This window comes from Motacilla alba, chromosome Z, assembly GCF_015832195.1.
Source record: "Motacilla alba alba isolate MOTALB_02 chromosome Z, Motacilla_alba_V1.0_pri, whole genome shotgun sequence".
Classification (NCBI taxonomy): domain Eukaryota; kingdom Metazoa; phylum Chordata; class Aves; order Passeriformes; family Motacillidae; genus Motacilla; species Motacilla alba.
The window spans coordinates 9,159,686-9,173,346 of NC_052046.1; the positions used below are offsets into that span (position 1 = coordinate 9,159,686).

Consider the following 13,661-nt stretch of genomic DNA (forward strand, 5'->3'; position numbering starts at 1 on the left):
CAAGAGGGGTGCAAACTGTGGATTACTTTGTTTAGCTGGTATTGTTGGAGATGTCTTAAACCCTCATGCCAGCACATGTAGCTAATATAGCCTCTGGTTCTTTGATTACTCTTGCACTTTTGTCAGTACAAGAAGGGACTGCGGAGGACTTCTTGGTGACTGCCACTGTGTGATATTATGCCATTTCCTTTTAATATAAACCTCCCAATGTCATTCTCTAAAGCTGTTGTGGTTTGGTGTCTGCTTCTCCTTTTGAAAGGCTTCTACAGAGCTGTTGTTGTGACACACCTCTGAATTTTCATCCTCTGTTTAGCTGCAGTTCTTCTCTTCACCTGCCTGTTGAACAAGCACAGGAAAAGATTCTTTTTGCTAGAGTAAGCTAGATGTTTTGTTCTTCTCCTTAAAGGATTGTGTTTACATACTCCAGCTGCTTTTGCCATTTTCCTTTGTGATTATTTTTTATGTTGATGCAGAATAAAAAGATTTCATTTTCTTTTCTGAAGGAATCTTGCCAACACTATACAAAGGTATTTATGCTTTTACTTCTGTGGAGACTTTTCATTGGACTTATTCTATGGATTATGTTCTGTTCCTGCCAGGCTGTATCATAGAGGCTTATGGCCAGTGTGATGACTAGAACTCAAATCCATTGTTTCATGCTTTTCTCCACTGAGCAACACCTTGTATCAGTCAAATTCATGGCAGCCTTTGGGGCTTTGACCTTGCCATTTTTTTCATGTTTGGTCCTCCATTGTTGCAGTATTTACTGACATAAGTTCTTTCTACTGGACCTATGAGTTCAGTGTCAATAATTCTCCTGGATTTGTCATTTCCAGATTTTATCAGCAGATCCTACTTACTCCCACTAGCTTCCTTATTGCGTTGTCCATGGCTGGCTCAGTTACAGTTACTTGTTTATCCACCTGAAAGCTCCTTCCTCCTCCTCAGCTTATCCGGTCCTTATTAACGTCACATGGCACTGCATCAAAAGGGTTTTTTTTGAAATGAAAATTCAGTTCATCATTCATTTTATAGTTAGAAAAAAGTAGTTGCTTTGTGAAACAAAACCTGTTTTTCAGTAGCCTCCATCTTAATTCTTTCCTTCATGTTTGCTCAGAACCCTTTCAAGCTTTTGAAGCCATTAATGGTCCTAGACTAATCTGGATCACATTTCCCTCCTCCACACATACACACTTAAACTGTGAGTACTGCATTGGCTCTTCTACAGTCTTAAGGCATCAGCCCTCTTTTGATGGATGTCAGGTGCTGGTTCTCTTGGCATTTTCTCAGGGAGAAGGCTGCCTGGAACAAATTAGCTCTTTACTTTGCTTTCAGCAGGTGATGACTTCTGCTTTCACACAGCCATCACCTGTTTTGGCCTTGCATCAATATTGCCACTTACTGAAAGCTCTTTCTTTTGTTTTGTGCTATTTTGCCCAGATGATTTTCATTCTTGATGCTAGAGAAGCTCTGCCTTTTGTTTTTATTTGCATGTCTGAAATGCTTGGTAAAAATAAATAATATTTTTGCTCATTTTTTAAAATGATCTGGAACTCCTGGCAAGTTTTACTTTGCACATCACAAATCTGGGACATGATGTAGGTTTGTTTTCTGATTATACTTTCTGCCCTCCCCACGTCCACGTTCCTGGCTGTTCTCTGTTGACTTGTGGTTGCCTGTAGGAAATGAGCTTAACTAGGTAACAGCTTTCCCTATATCTTTCTTTTTCCCTTTTTCCCAGATTCTTGATGCTCTTGCGGTCTCCAGTCTGCAGTGAACACACTGTTTTGTGGTCTATTAATGTCTCAAATATCAGTCACATTTCATTCTCACTTAAAATGGTTGAAACCTTTGTGATTACTGACTCCTGCCATCGATGTTGCCACATTTGTGTTTGTCATTCTCTGTCATTCGGCACAGCTGAGCCATTGGTGTCGAGCTCAGTCCAGTATGAAACCTTTGTCCATTTTAGTGTTGCTTTCTAACCACAGCTCTTTCAAGTGTTCAGATGCAAAGGTAGAGATGTCCTCCCCTGTGTGCTCAGAAGGATCTGGTTGCATTTACTTCGTGAAATCTCTCTTGACCAGCAGTTGGTTCAGATCCCTCTGGAGAAATTGCAGATTTCGTGCTGAGAGGTTTTGGTAGCAAAGCTTGGTGGAGCCTGGTGTGCTGCTGCAGCTGTGGGGAAACGTGCATGGTACTGGACTGTGGGTCTGGGCCCTTCCTGCTCTGCAGGCCTTCCTGATCGTGTTCGTTCCATTATGGATAGCATCTTACTGTTCAATCTGTTTAAATACAAAATAATAAACATTACTAATCTGTAGTCTTTAAATCTGCCAATTCCCTAATTTGTAGGACTCAAAAATAGAAAGTTTGGATATTTGCTTCTGTTCGAGTTGTTGCCTCAAAGACAACTCCTTTTCTTAGTTACTTCAGCTCTTCTTAGGAGTCTTTGTCACCTGGGAACAGTGTGGGGTTACACAACTCACACAGAGCATGGGTTAGGAAAAAAAAGGAAAATAAAAAAGAACTTTCTTATGGGGCTGTGTTCCTTTATCTTACATAAAGTTGGATCTTATTTCCTGACTCAAGCTCCTTTACTTTGTTGACTCTCAGGTTGTGAGTTCCGTGGCTGGAAATACTTTCTTTTTCACTGTGTGCAAGTTGCAGTTTCCTTTTTTCTCTTGGCAGATGTGATTATCTGAGATTGGAGTTTTAGCTATTAGCATTGTGACCTGCTTAGTCCTGTGTGAAAGCAGCATTTCTTTCAGGGAGTGCAGGAGAACATATGACCTGTGAGCTGAAACAAAGAGGTTTCCCGTTACAGATAGCTATTTTCCCCTTATCCAGAGCCTATTGTTTCTTCCAGGTACATTGCAAGTGTCCAAATACTTATCACTTCTAATTAGTCCACTCAAGATCCGCAGAGAAACACTCTATAAATGTAGTCTTAATATGAACATAAAAACATGGTTTGAATTCATAAATATCCCCCACATTTGCAGTCTGTGGTGTTCTCCAGCACACTGTGGGATCCCAGTTGACCTGCAGGTGGTGGCCCTTGTTTCATGTCTGTTAGAAATGAAATACTTTCAAATAAATGAGTGAAGCTGTAATGGGACCTCTCTGTTTAGGAGACTAAAGAGTCTTTGCATTTGGTCACAAGCAAAGCTCACAAGTGTTCATACAGAGGTTCATGTTAATCTGTCATTTGTGCATTTCATACAAGGGCTTTTAATTTATAACATCTTCATTGTGACCACATCCATGTTAAGTGGTGACCTGTAGTAACAGGAGCTCTCCAGTAACTAATTGGAGTTGGAAAAAAAGAAAAAGTTTGTCTTCAGGACTGCCTTTTGAATGCGGAGTTGCACTGAACAGGCTCTTCAGGCTCCAGTCCTGGCTGTTCAATGAAATTGCATAGTCTGTCTGTGTCTGTATGACTTATCCTGGCATCTTGGTCATTGGAGGTGCTTGAACAAGTTTGTGTATGCATTTGCCTGCATGCAGTGTGATCTGTTACCCTTTCTGCAGAATACAATACAAATACTTTTTCTGGTGTTTCTGCAAACTAATTTCGTGTTGGGTTTTTTTTTCCCTTCTCCCACTTCAGGACCAAGATGAGGCTGATCCGTCAAAACCACCCTGGCTCAAAGGAGGGTAAGTGGTATTTTGAGACCTTTTTTCCCTGTGTTTATAATCAGAGTGTACTTTAGAAGTCTGCAGTACAGTCTAAGTGAAAATAGCATTTATGATATTTTTAATAAAATAATCAAGTGGCCAAACCTCACTGAAGGCCAGGCTGCTGCTGTATTTCAGTCTCTTCTTCTTAAGCAGTGGAGGTGGGATATGCAGTTCTTCCACAGAGACCTGTGGTTAAGAGCAAGGCTATAGCTGCAGTGTATAATCTGTAATGTGTTGGTGGCAAGTGCTTATGGCTGCAGTATTAAATAATTGCTGCTGAGCACCTCAGAGGGGTCCCCATGAAATCCTTTCTCCTGGATCAGTTATTGGTGGCAGCAGAGGGGAAAGAGTAGCTCTGAAGGAGTGCTGTGTCTTCTGCTCTTAAAAGAAGATGATAGGTTTGGGGGAGCCTTCTGTATTTGCAGCGATTCCTTGCAGTGGTTAAAACTGCACTAACTCTAGAAATGATTGCAGTTTGTATTTTTAAAGCATTGCTCATCATGCCTGTTTTGCACAGATGAGAGTGATCAGGTCGTGCGTTCTCTCCACAACACACTGCTTGCAGCAAATGAAGCAGACACATTCTGTTTGGAATTGCAGCATGACACTCTTTGTTAATAGGTGCCAGCATGGCAGCTTCCCTGGGATCCTCTGGCAGGAAAAAGACAGTGACACATTTTACAGGTTATGTGCCTGGTGCATGGTCAGGATGATTTGGTTTGGTGGTGGGGCACCCATTAGGAGCTGTCAGTCAGCAGCAGCAAGATTCGCCCTGAAATCTCAGCCAGACGTTGGCTTGTTTAAGTTAATTCTCATACTACTGAAGGAAGCTTCCCTAATAAAATATAAAGTTAAATTGGAGGCTTCATTACATAGCTTTCTCCTCTTGGAGTCATTGTTCTGTGGTGTTGGTATTCCCACAAATCGTCACCTGCAGATGCCTGGAGCTGCCTAGCAACCCTCTGCTTTTCCCAAGGAACCTGGGACTTAGTGAGTGGGCTGCTGGAGAGCTGGCAATTTGCAGGAGCAGGAGGCAGTGATTTATTGTAACTATAAACAGCACCTTCTCCTGCTTTAACAAGGAGACAGTGTACTCAGTTTATTGGTTCATGCGCATCAAATTATTTCCTAGCCTGAAAGGTGAATACACCTACAAGTCCTGAATTATTTAAACATGTGTTGTCAATTCAAGGCATTATTTGCTCTAGTCTGTAATTTTTTTCTTTTTTATGCAAGGTACAGCTAAACAGTCTGGCTAATGTAGTTTTGACAAAAGTTTGTCATACTCACTCATCCCATGCAAGGGATTCTCAGAGAAGGTGGTTGTGGGAGGTAAACCTTTAATTAAACCCTTGGCCACATTTTGGCTTATTACTCTCAAAGTGTATTAAATTATTTATGTTTGGAATTGTTCTTTCAATGGGAAGGTTACAGTTGTGGTGTCCTTTGAAGGAAGTAGTCATCCTCTGTTACTGCAAACCACCTTAGCTTGCTTAGATTGTCAAGATTTAATGCAAGCCTCTGTGTCATACCACTTGTATTAAAAGATGAATACATGCTTCAAGCAATTTTCATTTATAGTATAATACAACAGGAGCTCCCTGTCTGTAATCACTGGCTTTGGAGATATCACTTCAAAAGAAAATGTACAATTGGTATTATGGATCAGTCTCTGAGTGTAGTATCTCACATCTATATCTTTTATTTATTAGTGCAAATTATCTTCTCATACAGAAATGGTATTCACTGCTCAATACAGCTCTCTATAATGCTATAAATATTACATCCACTGCAGAGGAGAGGTACCCTATTACATATAAAACTGCACTGTGCACATTTGAGGCACTGTCAATTCTTCTGTTATTAAGTGAGGTAGCAGTTGTGCTTGAATAAAGCTACTGAGGTAGCTAAAAGCACAACACTTTTGAAAACTAGGAATTGTTGTTGAATTTTTTTAATTAATATTAACAAGCTAAAAGCAGGTTATCTGAGTGCGTGACTATGTAGGTACTAGTACACCTCTCTTGAGTGGCAAATACAAGCACCTTTCAAATACATTTGTCATCCTGGCTTACCACTGTTTCTGTCATAAACCTCAATCTATCAAAAGTATTTTGCAACAAACCAATTGTAACTAGACATGTTTCTCAAGCACAATAATTTATAAAGGCTCATCTTGAATTTTTAAAGCCTGCAATTTTAATGTTCTTCTTCTTTCCTGGGAAATGTCAGTGTGTCACAGTTTCCTTTCAATTAAGTTAGGAAAAAAAAATTGAAATCATGGAGGAAAATGCTGTTAGCAGGAGCATTAACTATGGAGTTTTACTTGTGATCATTTTGTTGAATCTTTTCAGGTTATACACTCTCCCTTTCAATTTTATATATGCTTTCATAATTCAAGGAATTTACACAAATGATGCAAAGCTTATCAATAAACTGTGTTGTAGTTCAAGTAATCCTGGGATTCTTTGCATCATCTGAGTAGTCTGCCATGACACCTATTTTACCTCAAAACAGTATCACCAGTATCAGAAAGGTTTTGTAGCATTCGGACAACAGACAAAAGTGACAATATAAACATATTTCTTACTTCTTTATGTGGGTGAAATTTTTCTATAATAAGTCAGAAGGGATTTTTGCAGTATGACTTGGTCAAAAAGTTTTTCTGGAATTCTTTATCAGAAATTATGGTAGCCTCTAGTAAAAAAAAAAAAAAAAAAAAAAACCACAGCATGGCCTTGCTGTGAGGATTTCCAGTGTTGGAAAACTGCACTGTTGGAAAACTGCGGAGCTGACATGGCTCTTGCAGTTACACGTGACTGCTCACCTTCCCACCAGGCTTGTTCAGCCAGCAGCAGCTGTCAGCTCAGCCATGGCTTGGACACGTCACCCTCCTACGCCCCATCAAAAAAGTCAATTATACTATTACAATTCTGTCACATGTTTCTGTAATAATGGACTGCTTTCCTCTTTGTCACAGCCTCATGCTAGGCTGTGTTGTGACATCCTTGTCCATTCTCAAGCTGTAGCATGGCTTTGGTCACGCTGGATGTTTTGTGGTTTGGGTTTCTTTTCCCCTTGGCTGTATTTAAGGGGGCTTGAGTAGGCCCTGCTCTCTAATGGCTGCAGGTTGCCTCTTGTAATTTATCAACCTCACAATTTTCACGGCATGTGTGAATTTGTAGTGGCAGTTTGATTTCCTAGATTGTTTGAAAGGTAGTTTTTATGTCTGTATGGACAGTTTGTCCCATACTCATTTTTCCTGTAATTTTCCTGCAGAGCATTTTGACTGGGTATGTTGTACCAAATCAACAAAATAACCAGGCTGAAATTGCCAGCTGGTTTATCACACAAATACCAAAACACGTAAGCCAGAGTGGCAGGGAGTGGAGGCAAATGGCTGAAGATGGACAGGCAGAGGGTTCCTTTGCAGACTCTGTAATCAAGAAGATCTCAGAAGCCATATTCTTGATGTTAGCAAGGCCTGAGACTAGAGTGGAGATGGGGAGGGAGAGAGAGACACTGAGAGGTGCTGTGGATGTTACCTGCTGGGCTGGATGTTCATTGTGGGGACGAAGCTACAGCAGAGGGGTGTGTGCTCAGTTTCCAGCTTTAGGAAAAAGCATTATCCAAAGTCCTTAGAGATGGATGCGTTTACTGGAGGCCTTTAAGCTGGATTAATGGACGATCTTCAAGTACAGGGTTACATACATGCAGTGTTACCAGTAAGTGGTAGGATCCAGGTATAATTATCCAGGCTGGTCTCATTGGGAAAGGGAAGTAGGTCAGAGTGTTTTATTTCATCAGGCTCTGACTGTTGCTGGGGTAATCACCCTTTTGCTTCTTTTTCACTTCTGCCAGCAAATGCTATCTCGTGTGTGTACAGGTGTGCATGGCTTGAAATGCTGAGCACCACAAATGGTCTCTTTTATAGAAACAAAAATAATATATTTTCTCCACCAGTGTCATTTTTTTCCTAACAATTATACGGTCCTCAAGGGCCAGTATTAAGTGTGTTCTAGACTAGAAGCAGAGGATGGCAGCATCCTGCCCCGGGGCTGATCCTCTTTGTAGTGCTCCCTCCTAAACACCAATACCAGGCAGGAATGTCTGGATTGTTGCATGTGAAGAAGATAAACACTTAATCGTTTTTAGCATTAACTTTACACTTTCTTAAGTTTAATCTTCTGGCTGTTTTTCTTGTTCCAGTAAAGCATCCCCCTCTTCACCCCTCCCAACACTAAATTAATTAGGTTTTTTTTTTTTCTTCCTGAATTTCCAGGCCTGCAGGTGGTCTCTATGGCATCGATAGCATGCCTGATCTACGCAAAAAAAAGCCAATTCCACTTGTCAGTGATCTGGTAAGAGATTTGTTTGTTTCTCTTCTGCCACACAGCATTTACACAACTGGCTTTACTTTCTTGATATATGGGCACATTCATTGCCACTTCAAGGAGCTCAAGCTCCTAATTTTGTTAAATTAGTTCTTATGCTAAAGGGTTAGGAGTACTGCTTGAAAAATCTCAGTGAGAATGAGCTATGGTTTTGTAGACAATTTCATTCATTTCACAGAACTAGATTATTTTTCATGTCTTTATCCTTTTTATTTTACACAAAATACTTGATTGTTTTCAGGCCTGCATAATTTTAGAAGGTTTTGCTAAAAACCACATACCTTAGGGAAAGTTATAACGTCCGTGTGAGGTTTGGCAGCTTACCAGAAGGCTGGAATTTTAGAGGATAGATAAACGAGCATATGTGGTTGGATTTTAAAAGCTATTTGCAATATTGCCAGTAGACTTCTGCACTGAGGAAGCATGAGAACCAAGTGAGTAATGAGGACAACTTTCATATGCTTGTATGATATGGTGAAATAAGGCTTCTGCAGGACAAATGGTTTTCTGTTGGTTGTATTCAGGACACGTAGCAATTTCATACTTGAGAGAAATGCTGTAACAGCTGAAAGACCAAAGTTTCTATATCCTGTAATTCATGTGAAAAGATGCATACAATTTTGTCTGCCAGCTTATACATGGGCAGCTTGGCATGTGTCTAGCTAACTGCTTGTATCTTAAATCATTGCAATAACGGCATTAACTTGTGTTACTTCCCTTGAATGCATTCATTCTCTCTCTTCACAGGCCATGGTAAGTGGAGGTGAAGACTATCCATCAAGTCTTTACCAGAAAAAAACCCCTTACTTTATGTTATTCCCCCTTCTACTTCTTTGCTTTTTGTTTTGAACCTGCATTATTGCAGTGAATGTGTATCCAACACTCTGTCTTGCTCCATCACTGTTGGAATGAACTTTTTCAGTTTCTCTTGAAGCATCATAAAGCAGAACATAAGTGGTACAAAACTGGTAGAGTTGGATGATTTCAAAGCAAATGCTGCTATCTTTATGTATCTTTCTCTGCCTTCATGTTACTGTAGTGGCTATTGAAATCCTTTGTATGCCACTGTGAGGTGCTGCAAAGACAGTACCCTGTGCTGTCCACAGCTGCAAAGCAGTGCTGGCATGATGTGAAAGGCAGTATTCCAAGGGGAAAATGTAGTTCATTGTGTTCAGTGATGGCTGATGAATGTGATACACTGTCACATTCAAACCTCTGCTCCTAACTCACTCCCCTTTCTTTTATCCTTGTTACTTGCAACCTCTTTACTGTCACATTTTGGGGTGTTGTATGTTTTGTAAAGCTGGTGAAATAATCTCCCTTTAGATATGAATGAAGTTAGATACACAAAAGCAAGTCTGTTGTAGTGACCTCAGACAGTAGAAGGGCCGTTGTTGCTACTAGAAAGTAAAAGTGGAGATGGGAACTTAGGTTACATTGGGAATTCTTTCAGAGAAACAAATAGAAATTTACTAGAGTGAGACTGATTATGGACAGATGGAAACAAGTTGGGAGACCTTTGAGAGTATGCATTTGACTCCTCTGTGAGCAGTCATTTGAGGAACCAACTTAAGTGCAGTAGATTGTTGGTTTGGTGTCTGGCATGACAAGAGTCCTCTTGCTCACATCTCTGGGCATGTAATGCCATTGCACTTGTAAATGTTGGTGGTGAATAACAAACTTTCTTCTTCCCTAGTCACTGGTTCAGTCCCGAAAAGCCGGAATTACCTCAGCAATGGCTACTAGAACCTCTCTCAAAGATGAAGAGCTGGTAAGTAGGAGGGTGACTTGACTTCTCTTAATTCTGACTAAGCAAATTAAAGGGATTTGGCTCTCTGAGATTCAGAGCCAGCTTCACAGATGTCTGGAAATGTAGATCAAAGCTTCCTGTATCATTTGGTCAAAGAAACTAAACACATAAAAGCAATATTTAATGTATCAGTATAATCCTGAAACGTGTAGAAACACAGAATCACAGAATATGCTGAGTTGGAAAGGTACCCATCAGGATGATGGAGTTCAACTCCTAGTCCTGGATAGGACACCACAAGAGACATCATCTGCCTTGATGGTGCTGTTAAGCACTTTTTGATCTCAGTAATCTTACCATTTCCTTCTGTGCTATCTGCCATAAGGGACAGTGTGTCAAACTTGCTTTATTCAAGATATTTCCCATCCACAAACATTAATTGTTGTCTTCCAATTTTTTTAACACCTGGGGAGACACTTTTGGAAGGCGAGAGGTGTCCTCTGACACTGCATGTAAAAATTTGATGCATTTGTCCACCTCAAATGTGTAGCTTTATAGCACTGGTCATACCTTTTCCTGTAAAACCCTTGCATTAACCGCAAAAATAGGCTCAGTCACCTCCCTGGATATTGGTTTACATGTGCTCTTGTCTTTCAGAAATCTCATGTCTATAAGAAGACCTTGCAAGCCTTAATTTACCCCATCTCTTGTACAACCCCACACAACTTCGAAGTGTGGACAGCCACAACTCCTACCTACTGCTACGAGTGTGAGGGGCTGCTGTGGGGCATCGCGCGGCAGGGAATGCGCTGCGGGGAGTGCGGGGTCAAGTGCCACGAGAAGTGCCAAGACCTGCTCAATGCTGACTGCCTGCAGAGTGAGTAGGGGCCAGTGGAGTGTGGCTGCTCCAGAAATTGTTGCCAGGGCTGCTGATATCTCAGGGATCAGTAAAGCTGCATTGATTGAAGTGACTGTGTGTTTTCTGAAAAGGTGCCATTGGGCTAAACCTCCCTCTTTGGGGGCACAGACAGCTCCACTGATGCAGAAAAACTTCGCAGCATTGCGCTTGATGTTCTTTTAAAGAAGGCTTCATTCTTTACTCTTTCACATCTGTTTGTTGGTTTTGGTTGATTTTTTGTTTGCTGGTTTGGTTTTTTTGTTTTGTTTGCTCTGTTTGTGTCAGCTCAAGTTGTGTATTTGCTAGCATATTCTACATTGAAGTATGGGTTGGATGAAGAGAGTATGAGGCTGAATATTCTGACATTTGTTTTGTCCCCCCTGCCCTCATATTGCAGTCAGGTTGCTTGTTCCATCCATTCGGTCTGTGCCACTGTTTTAAGCTTTTTAGAGCAGCATTCAGCTCCTACTTGAGGTATAGAGTTCCTGGACTTAGCTTGGATTACCTGTACCAGCAGCAGCCTGGGAAGGCATTTTGTCTTTTCAACCGTAGGCCTGCTTGGCTGAACCACTTTAGAGACCTAGGGCTGAATTAACAGAGATGGTGAGTCAGGTACAAAGGTATTGTTTGAGTATATGTTCAGTATTTCATCTTCCTGCTAGCATTTCTCATTATTTTGGTGTGAAAAACTAAGTAAAAAACTAAGTCATCTCTTCAAGGCGCTCTATAACTTTGCAGAATTAATGGCACCTTACACAAGCAATGGAGAAATTTAAAAGGAATTTGACTAGAGAGGGGAAAAAAATAGAAAAAAGGTCTTCATTTAGGCATCTGCCTTGGTCCAGTTGCTTATTAGGTTGAAATACCATTTCTTAATTCAGTCTCAAATTTATGTTCCTGCTTGAGAGCAAAATATCTCAGTCTAAATAGAATAGAAATTTCTTCCATGTCTGTTAAATGTTGAATAGGAAGGTGTTGCTCTTCTTGTTCACTCTTCTTGTCATTGTAGCTTGATGGACTAAGTCTAAGGAATCAGAAAAGTTTGTGAAGTATGAAGGGACATATTGGAAATTCCTGTCAGCAATTCTATGAATTTAAAAAGTCGGATCTTATTATCTGAATTGGGCTACAGTTGTTTGGGAAAGCCAGTCTTAGTGATTCAGCAAGGGATACCAGTGAATCGTAGGTCATTTGTTTTTTCTTACAACTCTCCTTAACCCCCAAATGGATATTGTTTATACTTGTATTTTTTATGTGTTCAGAGTCTTAAAGTTGTCAGTTAGGTCTAGGGCTATTTGCAATGGCCTATTTGTAAGACACATCTGATCCTGGCCAAACATCTCTGTCTCCCAGTTGCTCAGAAGTTCTAGATTTGTCTTTGAGAGCTGGGAGGTGAGTTTATAGCATTTATTGCATCATTAGTACCTTAGCTTTGTTGAGACCTTTCTGTGACTAAGCAAAGAACATTTGGTCCAGGAGAATGTAGTTTGGTCATAGCTTAGTTTTCTGTCACAGTCTGATATGCAGGGTCAGTTCCTGAGAATAACTTTTTTATTTCTGGAGTTCACCAGAACTCTTTGCTAACTGCTAATTTTCAGTATTTGAGGTGAAAAGCTCAAGGCATCCAGGCTGGATTCAGATGCATACCCATGATGCTGTAATGCAAGGGAGTTGAGGTATCTCAGTAAGGGAGAAATCTGTGGAGAACAGAGGAGGATTAGATTTGCACCAGCAGCAGAGAGGAAACAGGCACAGAGCTGTTGTACAGAGCAGTGGTCCTGAAGTTGAAAACAACAGGGAAAAACCTCTGTATTAAAGAAATAGCTAGTGACTAAGAGGAAGTATATTCCTGCAGAGGAGGTTGTAGCTATCCATATTCAAGAAAGGAGAGTGCAGATGGGAATGGGTACTGGAGAGAGTTCAGTAATAATGGGAGAAATATGAGAATGTCTCGAGAGAGGATGATAAAAGATTGTTAATCATTCAAAAAATATGCTTGGCAGTCTGGGACAGGAGGAAAGGAATCATGCTGTTTCAAAAAAGCTGTACTAGGTCTTCCCTAATAGAATATCTCTAAAGGGATGTTTTGGGCCCAGGGCAGAGGTGTAGGAGATCTGCATGTAGTGCACCTGCTACAACTCTGGCTTACTCTTACAGTTTACAGATATCCATATCTTAAAGCCTTTCCGGGCAGTAGATACTGTTTCATAGCTGGCAGTGGTGGCTCTGTGAATTGGTTTAGTCCTTGTTTGAACCTGTTTGTGCTTTACACCATGTTGGGGAAGAGGGAGGTGAGCTACGAAGAGTAAGATGATCTTTTTAAGCATATTGTTTTACAAAAGAGTAAAAGGGCTAAGTTGGGTGTGAGAAAATTAAAGGTAGAAATAGAAGACAACTTCAGTGATTCAGACTCCCTGGGAACAGGTAGTCTCTGGAGCTGAGACTCTGAAGAATAACCATGGGGGAAGGTTTTCTTATCTCTAGTTGTAATTACATAATCTTATGCAATGGGCTGTGGGATGTGATGTTGGCAATACTGTGTGTTTTTTCATAGAGTAGAAGAAACAACTGGAAATTACTTTTCTTATATGACAAAGCATTAAGTAAGAACTTGTTATTTTATTCAGGAGGTTGCAGATGTTTTCACATTTTCTTTCAAAATGTAAGCTCAGGATACTTCATCATGCAGAATTACAGAAACAAGAGAGGAAACAACTGAGAGTACACCAGCCTTAAAAGGTGTGAAGTGTGTAGAAAGGTAAAACCAAACAAACAAAAATTTTACTTACTGACTTACTTGTAAGGTGTCCAGAATCAAGGAAGAGAAACCGTGAGTGGAATCTGCAGGGTTACCCACTGTGAATGTAGAAGGTATCATTAGCTGGGTAGAGATATAGAGAAAGCTGGAGACGGTAATTGTATAATGAAAAGATGG

At 40.5% G+C, this 13,661-nt stretch overlaps 1 protein-coding gene across 15 annotated transcripts in view; it reads left to right on the forward strand.

Moving 5' to 3' along the window:
* Positions 1 to 13,661, forward strand: part of UNC13B (unc-13 homolog B) — a 207,563-nt gene that overhangs the window by 118,604 nt on the left and 75,298 nt on the right. For 10 of the 15 annotated variants that reach the window (XM_038125517.1, XM_038125512.1, XM_038125516.1 and 7 more), the window contains 5 exons: positions 3,614 to 3,660; positions 7,967 to 8,045; positions 8,826 to 8,831; positions 9,775 to 9,849; positions 10,486 to 10,705. In XM_038125517.1, coding sequence (XP_037981445.1) covers positions 3,614 to 3,660; positions 7,967 to 8,045; positions 8,826 to 8,831; positions 9,775 to 9,849; positions 10,486 to 10,705 — 427 coding nt within the window. The remainder of the gene's footprint in view (positions 1 to 3,613; positions 3,661 to 7,966; positions 8,046 to 8,825; positions 8,832 to 9,774; positions 9,850 to 10,485; positions 10,706 to 13,661) is intronic. The other 5 variants (XM_038125513.1, XM_038125520.1, XM_038125522.1 and 2 more) reach the window with 1 other exon arrangement.